This window comes from Poecilia mexicana, unplaced genomic scaffold (assembly GCF_051168715.1).
Source record: "Poecilia mexicana isolate PSO_F unplaced genomic scaffold, ASM5116871v1 scaffold_12, whole genome shotgun sequence".
Taxonomy (NCBI): Eukaryota; Metazoa; Chordata; class Actinopteri; order Cyprinodontiformes; family Poeciliidae; genus Poecilia; species Poecilia mexicana.
Window position 1 is genome coordinate 13,968,878 of NW_028263381.1, and position 17,757 is coordinate 13,986,634.

At 38.6% G+C, this 17,757-nt stretch overlaps 1 protein-coding gene across 1 annotated transcript; it reads right to left on the bottom strand.

Moving 5' to 3' along the window:
• Positions 1–632: 632 nt before the first annotated feature.
• On the bottom strand, positions 633–10,709 carry myo1hb (myosin IHb). Its single transcript, XM_014969124.2, has 31 exons — positions 10,528–10,709; positions 10,057–10,172; positions 9,120–9,318; positions 8,955–9,035; positions 8,689–8,868; positions 8,240–8,338; positions 8,047–8,160; positions 7,890–7,961; positions 7,685–7,804; positions 6,754–6,821; positions 6,568–6,673; positions 6,405–6,485; positions 6,222–6,313; positions 6,049–6,143; positions 5,834–5,880; positions 5,167–5,247; positions 4,972–5,077; positions 4,753–4,870; positions 4,554–4,667; positions 4,371–4,447; positions 4,200–4,268; positions 4,008–4,092; positions 3,763–3,925; positions 3,579–3,662; positions 3,191–3,284; positions 2,848–2,903; positions 2,628–2,763; positions 1,523–1,593; positions 1,328–1,425; positions 1,157–1,256; positions 633–1,085 (listed from the first exon to the last, which is right to left on the bottom strand). Exons 1-31 carry the CDS (start codon positions 10,651–10,653, stop codon positions 1,065–1,067), a joined length of 3,069 nt encoding a protein of 1,022 aa, XP_014824610.2. The 5' UTR covers positions 10,654–10,709; the 3' UTR covers positions 633–1,064.
• Positions 10,710–17,757: the final 7,048 nt, after the last annotated feature.

Genomic DNA, 17,757 nt, shown 5'->3' on the forward strand with positions numbered 1-17,757 from the left:
CTAAATGTGCTTGGTTGTGAAAACATCAATATTTACTACCACAGTGGCAATTTTAGCATGAATAAAACTTTACAGCCATAAGCAAGTCAACCTGTGTGAGAGGGATTCAATATACCCTATTGGTATTGTTGAACTGCAATATCAACACAAACCATATATATATATAATAAATATATATATTGGGTGTTGAGATTCTCCAAACTTCACGTGGCCTTCAGATTATCAGATTAGCTCAAGTATATTCTGTAGAGTTTAATGAGTTTGCATTTCGCAGAGCCCTGAACTCCTCAGAGATTAATAACAGTGGAGACTGGAGGCCAGTCCCTCTTGTCCAACATCAATGTGTGATCTCATATTTGCCCCTCTGATCAACACTCCCCCAAATCACTTTCCTAAATCTCTTGGAAACCCTAAAGAGGTCAGTCCTACAACTGCAAAGTGTGGATCAACATTATATTTAGCACTAAGAATTAAGGATTTGCTGTCACTCAACAAAATCTTTCCTGTTCTGACTGAAACAACCGAGGAAAGACACTTCAGGGTTTGTTTTTCCATCACAACCTTATGCATAATCAGCAAATGCTCAGCAGGGGGAGCTGCTATACGGGGATCATCAATGAACACAGGGTATAGATAGTCTGAGAATTATTTATTACAGTGTATTTTCACTAACATAGTTTTCTAAAGTTAATTATAAACGTACGCATGGTTAAGCATGTTCTTACACAGAGGTGTGGCATCATGAAGCTCTTTATGGTTTTACACATGCATGTCTTAGATTGCCATATCAACAAACGTCAAATACAAAACAGGCTTTATTTAGCTTATATAATTTATATGTTTTCTTCTATGAGTTGCTCTTTCTGCTGTTGAGATATTGGCATTATTTGGTGACGAACAACATCAGACTACCGTAAAGTGATATCATAAAGATGAAAAACTTAAAATCAGTCGTTATGAAGAGCATGAGGGAAAGCAGGTAGAGAAAGCATGGCTGTTTTTTTTTGTTTGTTTGTTTGTTTTGTTTTAAAGATTTGCATCTTTGATGCTTCTAAGCTTCATCTTCATCTGGTTCTTGTTGATTCCTAAAAGACAAAAATCTCAATCAGTTGCTTGTGTGTTTGCTTAAAAAGTATTATCTGAACTCCACACTCACCACCATCAAGTGGCCGTTCTTTGCTCTGTAGACCATGGTCTCCTGGCCACTTTTGAAGTCGACAAACCCCTCTCTGCCAGGCTGAATGTCGAACCTCACGCTGAACACAGAGAGAGACGATTCTTAACTGGAATTATTGAAATAATGCTGAGTATGATCCAGACTCTGTACCTCCCCTGAACCACTTTGACACAGCTCTGCTTGTCAGCAATAAAACTGAGCTTAGTCAGAGCCTCGTAGAGGAAGTCGCACTGCAGAACCAGATCTCCCTGAAACAACAAGCACGATTGGTCCTCCATATTTAATTACAGTACCAACCTGATTACTGTCTCATAATGATCTTTCATTGCAAAAGAGACATCAAACCTTTTGCTTGATATCATCGCAGGTAACATGGAGGATGAGGAAGTTGTCGCTCAGGTTGCTCACAGACACACCTGGAAAAGAATCAGATCAGGATCTTTTATTCTTATTCTGATTTGTAAAAATCTCTAAAATAAACGGATCTATTTTTGTACTTACATAATCTTATCGAGTTAGATTCATGAAAATCCAACATTTAATTTGAGGGAATTCATTCAATACACACAAAAATAAATAAATGAAAAATAAGGGGATAATTATTTAATTACAATAAATGCAAGAATGTAATTGCTTCCCTAGCAGTAAGACTAAGAAAATCTCCAAAGCTCAATTTCAGAAAACTGCAACTTTGGGTCACCAAGTCTAGATAATAACCAATATATGCAAATTACAGACATATTCATAAGATTATTACATTTAGAAAATTAATTTTTATCTCCATTCACTAAGCAAAACACAGGATATATATTAATTACACAGAATTATGCTTTCAAGTCTTTATTTCAATTAATAATGATTCTTTTTTGCACCTACAGTAGATAAAAACACAACATTTAAGATTAGAATGTTAAATAAATCCAATAAAACAACAAAACATGTTTAACATATTGATTTAATGAAAAGCATCTTTGAAGGTTTTGATATTACACTAAGAGCATTTTAGTAACATAAAAATATTTAATAGCGTATTGTCCCAAGTTAAGTACGGTGGAGGATCTGTAATGCTCTGGGCCTGTTTATATTTCAAAGGTTCTAGGAAACTTGCTGAAGTACCAAGACATTTAAATTAAAAATCCAATGTTATCTCCCAGTAAAAAAACATTGGGAATTTGTTTTTCATCGGCACAATGATTCAAAACATATCACCGAATCAGCACATACATGTTTCAATGCATACAAAATCTACTTTATTCCATGGATATCAGGAATAACTTTGTATTAATTAACCCTTAATGTAAGATTTGATTCCCAAGCTGAGCAGTTTGCCTGAAAACATCTTTAGCATGCGTTACTCATAAGCATGGATGATACAGCAAGAAGGAAATTAAGATGCAGCTACACCAAATAGTGAAGTAATAAGTTTACTTTCATTTAGTAGCTTCATTACCTTTCAGCGAGGTAAAATCAATCCGCTGCTTGATCTTTGTCTCTTCGACCAGGTAGGCGGCTTCCTGGGTGAAGATGAGCTGCCGAAGACGAGGCCTGAAGCCGTTCCTGTCGTACTTCACCACTGGAACGCCGTACTGTGGACGAAACGCAAGCAATTGGGAAGATATCAAGAAAAACAAAAACAAGAAGAGGCAGAGTGAACTCTGGCTCTGATTTACCTGGAGGTGCTCATGCTGAATAGTCTGAAGGACCTTGAGGTTAATGTCTTCTAAAGCTTAAAGGTTTAAAAAGAGAGGATCCAGTCAACAAATTGATCAAAGTCTACAGTTTCGCATGTTTTAGCAAACTTTCATGTATTTTGTTTGAGCAGTGTATAGTTGTAAAATGGAAGAAAGGAATATAGTGTTTTCATCTTTTTACAAATAATAAAACTAAAAATTGTGGGGTGTATTTGTTTCCAGCTTTCCTGTCCCAACACAACACACATCCACACAGCATAATACTGCCACCACCATGTCTCACATGTATAAAAAAATATAAATACTACTAAAGCAATCTTACCAATCCTCGTGTCCACAAACGGTCTGCACACACTGAGTGGGTAGTTTTCTTTTTTTCCTTTGAACATGGAGCTTGTTTGGGCTTTGAGGAGAAGCTGGAGAAGGAGAAACATCCAAACAATGTAACATGGTGACTTTAATTGTTTAAATTGAATTTCGAGAAACAAGAACAATAACTGCAAAAACTATTAAAACAATTATAGAGGCTATACATGGAAAATAGATTTAATGCAGCACTTGTGCTTCCAAGATGTTGTGTTTTTATCTAACTACAAAACTAATGTAAGGAAACTATGGGTTCTTTAAAATGGGATGGAACAAGCATACTGAGATTGCCAAAGATAGAAAAAGTGAGTTGAAGATATTTTTTTGAAAATGGTGGATCCTACCTGAGCCTTCCTTTGTGGGGTGATTTCTCGGACGTACTGCCTCACCAAATAGCGAGAGAAGATGTTCTGCAAGAGCTGCGAGCTCTACAAAATAAAAACACATTGTCATATGTTTTACGTCTTAAGAATCGCACAATACAATCACTGCCACGGCATTCTTCAGAAACATGTAAAGCTCATTTACCTCCTTTAAAATGGGTGGCGGGGTGAGCCACGAGTCCATGTCCAGGACCGATTTGGGAAGGTTTTCCTTCAGGCGGGTGAGGTAGTTCTGCCTCACGTAGGCCAGGTACTCACTGTTGTCAATGCAGGCTGGTTGATTTCTGGTCATGAAACCTTTGATGAATCTATCAAAAGTCAATCAAGCAGGTCAGCTTATTGTCTCATTAAGCTGCTTTATCAGACATTATTGTGATTATTGTGCCGTACTTCTTGATGACCTTGACCGCCCAAGCTCTCCTCTCACGCTCCTTCCTCGCCATCAAACCTCTCCAGCAGTTCTCAATTTTAGTGGCTGTTTGGACAAACACACGGGATGAATTACTTTAAAATTAACATGTTGTTTCTGATTTTGAAAACATCATCACATCTTACTCAACTAGCGTCACTTCAGTCACTCACCAGCCTCTTTCTGTTTCAGGTAGTCTTCTTTCACTCTGTAACCTTTGTATTTGGCTTGAATCCTTGTTGCTATAGTGACAGATGATGTTTTCACATTTTACGGCACTTCTGATAAGATTGTCCTATTATTGTTTCATATTTTGAACTGATTGAAACCGAGTTATTTCTTACCAAGCTGATGCTTGCAGACCTGAAAGGCGTCTTCTGTCGCAAACAGAGTCCGGGGATGGCGGATGAAAATCTTCGTCCTTCAAGTGGAAAGCCAACATTTAAAGCGTCAAAAGATCCAGTGATTCTTGACAGGGATTATAGATTGTTAGTAATCTTTCGAAACCGTGCTGAGCATCTACCAACCTGCCTAATTTATACTCATTGGTTTTGTAGCCCAGGTGTTTAATGAGGCAGCGAACGCCCTCTGCTGGCGTACCTTTCCAGTTGGGCCAGGTGTCTGGACACAGAGCTTTATACCTAGTGCAGAGAAGGAGCATTTGCAACAACTAGAGCAAACTTTACAAAGTAAGATGATTAAATCTGCCTGAAGATGTTCTGCTACCTCTGGAGAAAGATCTCATATTTGCGTCGGTATGCAAAGCCGGCTCGCCTGACCCTCAGGTGCTCCATGAGCCCCAGGTATTTAACCTGATGTCTCACCAGCACATCATCAAATTTTGCTGCAAAGCACACCAGAGGACTGAGATTTCAGCTCAGTTATCTGCCCCATCAGCAGCACAGTGAACAGACTCCATTTTGTGTAAATGTAATCTGGTCTCACCTGGTTGTTTGGATTCATTCGGTTTGATGCAGCGCACATACCAAGGCTCTTTGGACATTAGGATCTCAGTCAGGCCAACCAGGCTGTTCTTAAACTGGGTCACCACCTAAAGAGATGCAGGACAAGGTGGACAATTTGAACCACTTCCAGATTAAAGGCTGAGGAAGATTAAGTGTCGTCTGAGCATCTTCTCACAGTTTCTGGTCTCTTTTTGCTGTCGGGTTCAGAGGAGGGAAAGCAGTGTTTGATGATAACATTTTTGGAGTGTTGCATGACCTTATGGAAAAAAGAAGAATAATACGTTAACTGGTCTTGATTAGAAATTCAAAAGAAATGAAGAAATGCTAATAACCCCAGTGCAATGACATATTTTTGTGATTTATTGATAATTGTATTCTTTGGTTAAAAAAAATATATATTGCTTTGTTGGGGGGAAAATGTTTTTTGTTTTTTTTTGTTGTTTTTTTTGTTCTCTTTTGTTTCCCAAAATCAAAAGACAAAAGATAATATCACCCAGAAGATGTTTTATGTGAAAGTTTTGAATCAGAAAAATGAAAGGAAAATAAAGTACTGAAGTCAAGCAAAGCTTCAGTGCATGGTGGAGGTACCATCATGAATCAACGTTTTTTATTTGAACCTCGTACCAAACAGGTTGAACAAGGTGAAAGGTCAACAATGGGGAAAAAACGCAGCACAACTTCTTACAAAGCAAAATGTGAAATGGATAAAAACCTATCATTAAGCTTTTCAAATAAACTATTGAGGATAATTATTGTTAAACTCTGTTTAATGTTTAAATAAAACACATTTCTGTCCACAGAATCACCACTTTGCTGAACATAGAGACCCAGAATAAAATCACCTCTTTTCCACTTCGATACAACAGATCGTTGTTTTTGTCCAAGAATCCTGAAATGTCAAAAGAAAAACATATTTCACTTATACATTTTTTAATAAACACCCTATTTCTTATCTCACTGAAAACAGCTGTAGTGTAAAAGGAATAATAATAATATAAAAAACAAATTAGCATGTTAAGCTTCTCTAATAGTTATCAACAGTCTTATTATTACTTACCAACAACACAATATGTAACCTCCCCAGCATAGTGTAGGAGGCGGAAATCTCCTCTTTCCAGTGTTTTTCTCGTGTTTTTGTCTGCAAGTTTGTGCCTGTGTGAGGAGAAACATTTAAGATGTCCGTAGTTTAGATGCCATAAAGGTGAATTTTCCAAAGAATTAAAATCTCACGTGACAAAATGAGGATGGCCGCCAATCTTTTCCTCCATCTTCTCCAGAAAGGTGAGGTCGGTGGCCTCCCCAGGACGCAAACATTCCTCATCCTATCAGCATGAAAATCAGACGTCTGTGTTTTATTTAGCCAAAGGTTTATTAATTCATTCATTAATGACCATAGCTTATTCAAATACCTACCAACAACGAGATGATTCCTCTGAATTTCTCCTCCACAAGGTCACAGATTATCTTGTTGTTAAAAAATGGCACCGGTTCCCACTTTGCACAAGAACATTAAAAACATTAGATTGTTTTATGAATCATGTCGTTTATTGATGCAACTGAATAACTGCATTATTACTTCGATCCCTTCCAGCTCGTATTCCTCCTGCTCTGATTTAAGTGTCAGCTGGATGAAAAGCTGCTGCAGCTTCTCGTTGCAGTAGTTGATGCAAAACTGTTCAAAGCTGAAACGGAAAAGGGGAAAAATTGTTATAATGGTCAAAGTGTTTTTTGCCTGAAAATGGTAAAATGTGCATGATCTCACCTGTTGACACTGAAAACTTCAAACCCGTAGATGTCCAGCAGGCCGACCACCATCTTCCTTGAGGAATCCTGAACGCAGCACAAGACGGCATAAACACACAAGGATACGGATTAGTGGCAAAAAATACAGAGGAGTTTGACCAAATATGTTGTCTTGCAAAAGTGTTTTATATTTTGTAACTTTACAGTCACAAATCAAACTCATTGTATTTTACTGAGTTTTTCTTTCGTAAAAGAACAAAAGTATCAGAATTGTGAAGTGGGTGAAAAATGTAACAGTTTTCTATTTTTTTATTTTTTTTTTTTAGACTTAAAAATCTGCTGCTGCTTTCACTCTGATACACCAAAATTAAAAATTTGGCACACCTAACAGTGTTCAGCAGTTAACTAAATAGTAAGTGAGTCTATGGGTTTTTAATTTAAACCCAGTCTACAACTGATCTGTGGAGACTGTAGCACTTTTTTAAGCACCATTAATGAACAAGCCTCCTCATGAAAACCAAAAACACACCAAGGATGAAGATGTGGACACATTTCAAACAGGGTTAGATTATAAAATTATCTACGAACACAGCTGTTTAATTTATCAAAGGAGCAAATATTGGCCAAGACCTTTGTGTCCGCATAAAGTGACACATTGGAAAATGAGAACCTTAATCCAAAAAACAACCAACCAACTCGTAGTCCTGCATTCTTCATGAAGGAGTTATTAAGAAGAGGAATAGACTGAACACTTTATATGTTAAAAAATGCTACATGTGGCATTTTCCTCATGCTGTTTAAAGAGTGCTGGATGAGGCAAAAAGCTGAAGTATTGTAAATTGTTTTGCAAGGCAGAAAATATTGTCAGAATTCAAACTAATCAAATGTCACATCCAGGTTTTCTTGCTGTGTCCAGTAGAGCAGCTAAAGCACACCAACGCAGTGCTGACCTGGTTAGCCAGTGATTCATTGATCTTGTTGACCAGCCAGTTGAAGGTTCGGCCATAGATGGCTTTGGCAAGGGCGTCCCTGGCATATACAGCATGTTCCACTGAGAATGGGCTGAGCACCTTTGAGAGCAAAATAATGTGAACGTTTGACTGCAAACAAACATCAGAAATTGGTAAAACACATCCAAAGCTACGGGAGCGTCACCTCTTCTGTTTTGGCTTCTATCTTTCTATGGGTTAAACCCTGTTGTAGCACCTGATTAGGAATACCCAACAACTGCAACAAAGACAGACAAAAACACGCTCTGGGTGTTAAATTCATTCACGTGAGAAGATCGGTGCAGCACAGACAGACGGTTTACTTTTGACACCCAATGCATCTCCTGGTTGTTTTTGATCGTGGCGTATCCTCGAGCGTCTGCGTCAAACTTTAGGTTCCCCAAGTGGAGCACACTGGCAATAATGCCAAACAGGTGCTGCATTGACACAACACAGAGACAATCAGAGAAAGAAACCATGTAAATTTGAACATAATGACTGACTGTGTCACGTCACCTCAGTGTCACTTTCGCCAAAGTCTATGACAGACATCGCTTTCCGCACTGTCTTCCAGTCGCTTTTATCATTGATCGAGCTAACTTTGGCACAATCCCCCTGAAAGCATGAAATATAAACGTCTGATTTAAAAAATTTGTGGAGCATGTATGTGAGAAAATGTTTAGAGCAGTGTTTCTCAACCCTGGTCCTCACCGCCCCCCTGTCCTGCATGTTTTAGGTATTTCCCTTCTGCCACACACATGAATTGTATCTCTGGGTGATTAACAGGCTTCTGCAGTACTTTATGGTCAAGCAATCATTTGAATCAGCTGTTCTGGAATAAAGGCACATCTAAAACATGCAGAGCAGGGGGGCGCTGAGGACCAGGGTTGAGAAACACTGGTTTAGACATTAATTTCAAAATTTCAGAGATTTTTGGCAGATTTCTTTTCTAAATTTCCTCTTACCTGCACCAGGTAACGGTAGTTCTTGCAGTTTCTCTCCAAGCCCAGCCAGCGGAGCAGATCCTCCTCTCCTCCCTCCACCAGCTGGTAGAAGATGTGGAAGTTTCTCTCGCCGTGGTTCTGGTGAACCACGCGGGACTTCTCCAGCAGGTAACTAAGGATGTGACCACCCACAGCTCCACCCTAAGGAAGAAGACAATCTCTAAACTCCAGATTCTGTGTGATTTGTCAGTATTTTTTATTCTTTGTGTGTAAGCATTCCAGTCTACCCGATGGTCAAACTGGATGTCCATGTATTTCCCAAAGCGGCTTGAGTTGTCGTTTTTCAGGGTTTTGGCATTTCCGAAAGCCTACAGGAACATAAAAGAATCAAATGCTTGATTTAAAATGATATGTTTACCTAAAAAAGAGCGTAGCATTAATTTGCCACTGACTTCAAGCACTGGATTGGAGAGCAGCAGCCTGTCCCGGACGTTGTTCAGGAGTTTGGTGCTCGGACAGCTGACGGCGTAGAACTGGAGGATTTTTTTGGAGGCCTCGGTCTTTCCAGCCCCGCTCTCTCCCGAGATCAGGATGAAGTGGTTGTTGAACTCCGACAGCATGGTGCGGAAAACGTTGTCTGCCAGAGCGTAACTAATACAGGAAACAGGTTAAGGCAATGCAAGAAGACTCTTGATTTTCATGGATCAATATTTTCCAGCTCAGTAATGTTCACATTTTAGATTATTTCACCAAATTTCCAACATAACGATTTATGTCTTTGTATTTCTCATTTTCTTATTGACACCTTATCTGTGTATCTGTTGTCATTTCCACACCACACAACAGCACAAACCACTATTTTTTGTAAGATTTAGTTTAAATTATTTGAAGTTTTACCTGAAGTTATTTGGAGGGGGGTAACATATTCTTACGTTTTAGATTTCAATCCCGGAAATAAAAATGCTCAAACTAAATCAATTTTGTCTCCATAAAGCCTAAGTTTCCCCTTCTTAAGACATACAATGACCAGAAAATAGTCAAACTCATTGTCTGTAAAGAGCAGTGGTTTTTGTGTGAATGCTTTTCTTCAGCAGCGAAAAGATAAACCTGGTAAAAACTGATTAAATATCGATGAAATAAATCTCAGGGTAAAAATAGAGAAAACCTGATGGAGGCGTATCTCTACAAAGGACAACAAACTTAAAAGTATTGGCGTGAATTTCAAATGCAAGATGTGTGAAATTGTGAAAACTACTAATATTTGCAGGTAATGTTATGATGATGGTCCTCAATTCAAAGATATCCACACTCTCTGAAACAATATATTCCTGAATTGATTCATCTGGTTTATCTCTCAGATGTTTAAAAAGATATAAAACAATAACTTACATGTGAGGTGGCAGTTCAAAGAAGTTAACTCCCATATAGGTGTCCATTTGCTTCTTGCTGTAGATGTCCAAGTCTTTGTACGGGTTGACCGACACCAGAAGCGTCCCGATGTAGGTCTTCAAACAAAGACAAGGACATGAACTCGTGACCTGCAGCTCTTGCACATTCAGTAATAATACAACTATTCTTCTTCTACTGATTACAAATATTCTTCCACGATTATATTTAGTTTTGTCCTTTACCAACAGCAATAAGTTTATTAAGTTTAATCGCTTGTCACCGTGACCCGTTGGGTGGTTGTGACCTTTTTAAATGCTCGCTCTGCAGATTCAAAGACGCAGAGCTGCTATATCAGCAGCACAAGGTGACAGATAGACGGTAAAACGCCACATTAGGACAGCAGGGGTTAGAGGCCGAGGGCTGTGAGGTTTCATTAGGCTTAAGGGAACAAGCTGCACAGGAAGCACCCACATAAATCAGGTTCTCGTGGAAGCGTTTCCTCAGGTTGTCCAGAAAGGCACTCTCACTAGTGTAGGCGTCCAGCAGAACAAAATCCTGGATGCCCACGCGATCCCGGGCCGTCAGGGAGGCCTCCATGTTCCTCAGGATCCGGTTACACCGCTCGTCCAGGCTCTGTGTCAAAACAGGAGCGATAAGACAGGGAAACAACAGGAGGAGATAACAAGTTATTGTTCGTTCAGGTCCAACTCCCTGTCTGGTGGAGGGCTGCAAAAGTCTGAAGTCAAACCTTAACCTTAACCTAAATAGACTTTCCAGTAAAATGGCCCTGGATAACGTCACCCCTGGCTTTCCACTATTGTCTTTGTTTACAGCAAGACTTTATCTTTTCGTTTCTTTGCTAGGGAAAATGGAAAAGTTAAAAAATGTAACTAGAAAATGGATCTATAGCTTTTTGTTCATAGATGTTTCGTTTATGAGCACAGAGATAAGCATAGTATAATTTCTGTTAGCATTAATTAGCAGTTAGTAAAACTAGGAAGGCCATATTCCCAAATACAGCTTATTGGCTTTTGGAAAGAAGTTTGTTTGGTTCTAACTTAATATTTGGTCAAATTTTGTGACCTAGATTGTTTGTTTATACAAAAGACCAGAAAAGTTGCATCACCGTTTTTTACAGGCTGCCATTTTTAACCCGATCAGACTTCACCAAACCAATTCCACAAGATGATATGTAATATAAAAGGAAAAAAGAAAGAGAAGGAAACGATCAGGAAGTCCTCTTGAATTCTTCATTTCCTTGTTTCTTTCTTTTATTTTTCAAGAACTCACTTAATGCTATTCACCTTTATTGAGAACCGAAGTGAAAATTAGAGGTAAATTTAAAAAACACTGGAAGACCACAAGATCATTTAAAAATGTTACACTAAGCAAAACTAATGGAAATTTCAGGACAGTATTTTTCTTGAGAGCAACATTTCACTAACAAAACATAGAAAAGACAGCGTTGCTTTTTATCTAAACAAAGCTTAAATGTGAAAGAGAAGTGAAATATGGAAACATCTACATAAATGTTTTAACTATCAGGGTTAATCAAAGGCTGAACCGAATTTGACTTGTTCCGTCTTTGGTTTAATTTGAACAGGACTGGTAAAGTTATTTTTACTCTAGTTCAGATGGATGCAGCTGTTGTTTTCTTTTTTGTGTGTCACTTTTCTCTCTATTGTATTTTTTTTTTCTGTGGTGTTGGTGAGGAAAATATTGAGACACATGCCAACAGTCCTGGTAAAATATCTCTCCCAGTGGGCGTCTCACTGCCGGCGTTTTTGTGCTCATATCTGTGGATTCCAGTTAGCGTCCTTGGCCACATCCGCTATTCCTATGTGAATCTAAATTCAGCCACCTCTATCTTATCTGCTTATGTGTTCTCCATAGACCCATTACTCTTTTTTTTTTTTGCAATTTTTAAATCAGAAAACAGGCAACCGAGCCTGGAAAACAGAGTGGATTTCAACAACATTTCAGTATCAAAGTACAGTTAAGAGATAGAGGTCTTCATGATTATATGCATAAACGCAGAATATACCTAACTATTTAATACACAGCTCAGTTTCTGCCAGGGTATAACCAGAGATTCATTGCACTTTAACTACGGCGGTATGAGCCATCTTGTACCACGTTTCTGTGGTTTCGTATTATCTCTGCCAAGTTTAGCTGCTATCAAGTCACAGTAACTCATTTAATAACATCTGATTTAGTGACACAGAAGAAATGTACAATAAAATATTTGAATTTTTCAAATATAATGAAGTTAACAATGATTGACTGGAAGTCAAATCAAATATTTACCTACTCTCAGGGCCCTCGATGGTTGTCCTGATGCCTCTCTTCTTTTTTTTTCCCCAACTGAACCTGAACATCTGCTTTTATTGGGGGAACACAGGAAACACTGATGGATTATATCCTCGGTTTCCTCCAATAGGAAGTCATAAATTATGTAGGGAGTGCTTTAAAAAAGGAAGAGTGTCCAGTTCTAAGTATGTATTTGTTTGTATTCTTCTTTTATTATTGAAGTTTATGGGTGGATATAGTTGAAAACACAAACAAAACTGTTTTCTGAAATAGATTCATTCCAGCAGTTGTGTTTGCTAAAACACATTTCCTACTAAAATCATGACTGATTCAAAACTCAAAAAGCCCTTCGAACTGGAAAACAACTATTCGACAGATGTTTGTGCCCGCTGTGGCAACAGATGATAAAAGGTGGTTATCTATAATTTACTCATGATCAACAGTAAGGAAATTTAGCTTTGTGATGTCTAACTGCTTGTAATTGTTTTTATTTTATTTAGGACACAGAATCTGCCCCACCTTGTAGTTTGAATAGACCCAAATGGGGATTAAAATACAAATGGAGTAAGAAATTAAATATATATAAGAAAATAATATGCGAGATTTGAGCATACTTTCTAAAGTGGCTGTGAATGATCATCATTAAGGCTTGCTGTGGGTTTTTTTTTTTTTTTTTTTTACTTTTTGTTTTACTCTGAACTGATTTTCTTGGTATTTGTTTAAGGTTTTGTTTCTTTTTTTCACAGTTTCCACATGCGGTTATTTCTGATTGGTTTGTCTCCTCCTTTTACTTGTCAACATGTATTTTGCTTGTTAGGCCACTTTGGTCGGATCAATCCATTCTTCTATTTTATTTAATTTTCTTGGGGAAGGCATGACTCTTTAACAGCAGTCGTAGGAGAGAGGCGGGACACACGTTGGACAGGTAAGGGGTTCATCACATTGCAACACAAAGATAAAGAATAGAAAACCATCCCAATGTGAAATTAGATCCAGGAAAACCAGTTAACCTAACGCGGATGTGTTTAGATGTCATGGAGAAAACCCATGAATGAAAGGGAAGAATATCCAAACATTACTTACGCAGATTATTGTCAATTTAATATCTCCTTTTTACACCTAGAGATGCTTAAGCCGCAGTTGTTGCATATCTGTTCAGAATCTTTCAAAACTGCTTTTTAGGTCTCTGTGTGAACAAATGCCTGCATATTTCATTGATATTTTATATTGCTGTGCTCCCAGTAGGTCGTTGAGGTCAAGGGGACCTACACTGGGAGCGCCAGGTTGTTGTTCCCTGTTGTCCTCACATCATGTTTCTGTTATCTTCTAAGTGATCAGGTATCATTTAGTGCAAAAGACAGATTACCAATCAAAGGAAATGTGTCCTCAAGAAGCAGACAGAAGGCAAAACACTGTACTGGAACGTCACCAAAAACCACTAAAGGAAACGTTTGCTTTCCTGGTAATGGACGTCAGTACCATTTAGTACCATTTGAGCTAAATGGTAACGACTTCCTGAACTGAAAACAAAAAACAAACAAAAAAATGACATAACCCAAGTGACGATATCTCAGTAAGAGCAACCACAATAAAAAAACATATCTGAGCCGGAAAGTCTATCTGACTTGAAGATCATCACCTGAGAGGACACCCCATTGTCCGTGTCCATCCAGTTCGGTGCTGGATCCTGTTACCCAGCCACAAAGTGGCAGTTAGCCTCCTGAAAGAGATAGCTCTCCTCGTGGGCCGCTGAGTGACACCATACATCACCAAGGGCAATATACATTTAGGGGGGCTGCAGGTGTTTGGAGAAACCTGACCTTAATCGGTCCTTCAAACACACCAGTTCCCTAAGTTACTCACACCTGCCAGCTCAGCTGAATGTTTTCAGCTTTGCATGCTGGAGGTTAGATCCTGATAGATTTAAAAATAAAATACTTATTAGACAGGACTGGCCTAAAGAAATGTTTTAAAAGCATTTTGTCCCAAGCATCATGCTTTAGCTTGTAAGAATGAACAACAAATGAAAAGGTGCAAAACCTGCAAAACAAACTAAATTGTGTCACAACACAAATATAGCATCTTTGTGTTACTCCTATCTAACATTTCACCAATATTCAGATGAATGGACCAACAATTGCAATTGCTAATTTATTGTAAATATAAAGTTTTGAGATCCTGGAGGGAAACCCTGACACCTTTGTCACCAGCCATTATTATTATTATTATTCTAGGGATCCCAAAGTGTCCCCAAAAGAAAGTTGCAATCAACAAAGTGTGTTCTGTGTCTCCTCAAACTGCGATGTACCCAGAAAATTTGAAGTGGGATCATATATCCAACAACCCCCATAGACTAATTCATTTTCTGAGGAGATGAAGAAGACTTTCACCCTATCTCTAATGCAGAGCCCATCCAACCTGCTTGCATTCAGGATCTTCTTCTTTTGCTCATGATCTGCAGATACATGTATCTCACCATCAGAACCCGGAACACAGATCAACCAGTTTTTGAGTCGGCTCTTTCTTTACTATCACAGACCAGAGCAGTCAAAGCTTGAAGCATCAAAGCTAATCTAAATGACTTTCAATGATCGCCACAGCAGGACAAGTGATATGTGGCAGCCTTGGTGAAATGATTTCACAAAAAATGCAGACATAGCTCATAAGAACTGGATATCTATTAAAAACATCCCCAGCACAAGATAAACCTCAGCACTACACACACGTGGACTGAACAGCCAGTCTCGCATCAGCATCACTACAAAAGTTAAGATCCGGTCTGTGCTTCATCAGCCTGGAAATGAACCACATGGTCTCTTCTGTTTCCAAGGTTCACCAGTTAGTTGAAGCCCATTCTTTCTAATGTCCAAGAATTTCTTCTTCAGTCCTTGTTTTGTTCACTTTCCTTATTTATTTAGGCGAATTCTGCACAATATTGTCATGATCAGGCGCAGGAGAAGAAGAAAAAATAATAAACATAATATGGAAAGAAGCAAAAAGGTTACACAATTTTTTTTATTCATGGTAGTGTAGATAGATTTACCTCCCTCTCTTCCAGAGCCATGTGTGTCATGGTTGAACCGGTCTTCTGTGACGATTCTCGGTCCACAGGTGTGCAACTCGGGCACACAAACTCCAGCACAGAGGCTTTAAAATATGAGAATATCTTCCATATTTGAGCCTCTTCAGTTCAGCAATGGTCTAAGCTATTCTGTCTTCGGACACTCCACTGTCCTTCATCCAAAAAAAACAAAACAAAAAAAAAAAAAAAAAAACAGCCTTAACACAAACCCTTCACCTCAATTCAAGATAGCAAGGGATGGAACTGCTGCTTCCTGCTTGGCTGCTGCTTTGACACTGGCGATTCAGGAACGGGCCACCTGGTTCTGGAAGCAGGGGGCTGCTCAAACATGAATGGAGCCGAGGCAGCAAACATTCATCCAGCTCTTCACCCGAGCGTTGAACTGTGTGTGTGTGTCGGAAGAGTGTGTGGGTGTGTATTTTTTTTTTATGTCTATGTCTGTGCAGGTATGTAACACCAGGTTGCTGTAATCCGATCCACCCAGAGACCCACTCTCACCCTCCTCCACACAACATACAGGAAAGGTATTCAGTTACTGATCTTTGATTAGATGGATGTATTTCAAAGTAATTACCTGCAACCTGATGAAACTAGAAGGTAACAGATTATTCCAGGGCTGAATTAATGCAACCTTATTCGTTCCAGTTCAAATGATAAACACTGACATCACTTCAACGTCCAGCACAAAAGCGTTTATTTTTATGAATGTGAAATAAAAGATAAAAAAATGTGTTATGAGATTATTTAGTAAATTACACTAGAGCCCAAAAAAAAAATTAGCTTTGGGACACATTTAGTTGACAGAAAATTAGAAATAAAAGAAGCTGACATTGAAAACATCCATCACTGTGAAACACTATCAACAGATCTGCAGCTTCCACCTTTTGTTTGTCATTTGCTACAGTTCTTCCTTGTCAAGCCACGCGGTGCTGTCATCTAATTGCATTTGTTTAAAATTTAACAGTGCTTCCTGAAAGCATCAACGGAGCCATCTTACGTTACTGCCTCATGATTGGAGAAACCACGCAGTGATACAAGAGAGCAGGATGGAAAAATGCTCATTAACATACAGCAATGCATTATGTAATACTTACACGTTTGTAAAACCTTCTATAATGAACACAGTCTTGTTTAAAGCTTTCAGACATTGGACTGTTATGTCACATCTGGATATCTAAATAATATTTGGGGAAGCAAAGATTATCCAGAGAGCCTCAGCTACTGTACTCTTCACTATAGACATTATATTGTATCTTTATTCTCTGAGATTAAGCCAATCTTGTTTCTATAGAGACAAACCTGCTTCCTCCGCAGGTCTAACAAGTTCAAACCAACTTATTCATGTGAGGAAGCAGCTTCATGCTGAAGGGGACTCTTAGTTTCAGGGAGCTCTGTTAAACTGCTACAGATACTCTACAACTTCAACGTTTAAAAATAATTACAAAACTAAGTAAATTCTAGCAGACATCAAACCTTACCTTTGATTCCATGTCGGACTTCTTCTTCGGACTCACCGCTACGACTCTGCTGAGTTTCAGTGATGTTCAGGGTGAGTCTGCGGCTGATATTGGGACAGAGGGATGCGCTGTGCAAACCACCTGTCTTGTATTTATGGCTGTCCATGCCGCAGCCTCAGTGCATCCTCTGATGTCCTACTTTGCTTCTGCTTCTACACCTGACCTTATTCACGTACAAGGGGACAGAGGACTGTACGATTTAGATGCTCATCAAAAGCTGCATGAAATCTGGAGAGTCTGGAATCAGCTATGAACAGGAGAAATGCACTTCATCCCTATTTGAAGATATTTCCGTTTTATAATATGTGCTTTGGACTGGCAGCTCACCAGGATGTTGAGTTTATTACAAAGACAAACAAAAAAGTCTGGTTCAGTTTGGAAACAATCTGAATAACATGGTTGTGTAATTTGAATAAAATACTGATTATTCTGGTAACAAACTGTTTTTCTTAATGATATTAACACAATTACTGAGCAAACAAACACACAAAAAGCAAGTAACACAACTGACAACACATAAGGTTTGGTTAGAAAGTTAAAAAGCATCAGGGTAATAGCACAACCTACAGTCTGACATACATCATGACACTCAGCCATGCAAAATTGTAAGAAATGTATTTTGTTTTCATTACAGCAGCCCTTTTATCTACATTTTTTAATTTGCCTGCAGGTAAGCTATTTTTCTGCAATGAAACTGTTTTTTGGAGGGTGTTTGGTATAAGTCAGTATAAATGGAATAACGTCATTTAAGTCTTTATCTCTGCGATGTCAGATAAAAAAAAATGAAAATAA

Bases quoted from the DNA above. Each gene is read 5' to 3' on its own strand.
- myo1hb (XM_014969124.2), bottom strand. From the start codon at position 10,653: ATGGAGGCCTCCCTGACGGCCCGGGATCGCGTGGGCATCCAGGATTTT. The intron at 8,339-8,688 runs GTAAGAGGAAAT...TCATGCTTTCAG, and splicing joins ACTACCGTTACCTGGTGCAG to GGGGATTGTGCCAAAGTTAG. The intron at 6,822-7,684 runs GTCAGCACTGCG...TGCTGCGTTCAG, and splicing joins ATGAATCACTGGCTAACCAG to GATTCCTCAAGGAAGATGGT.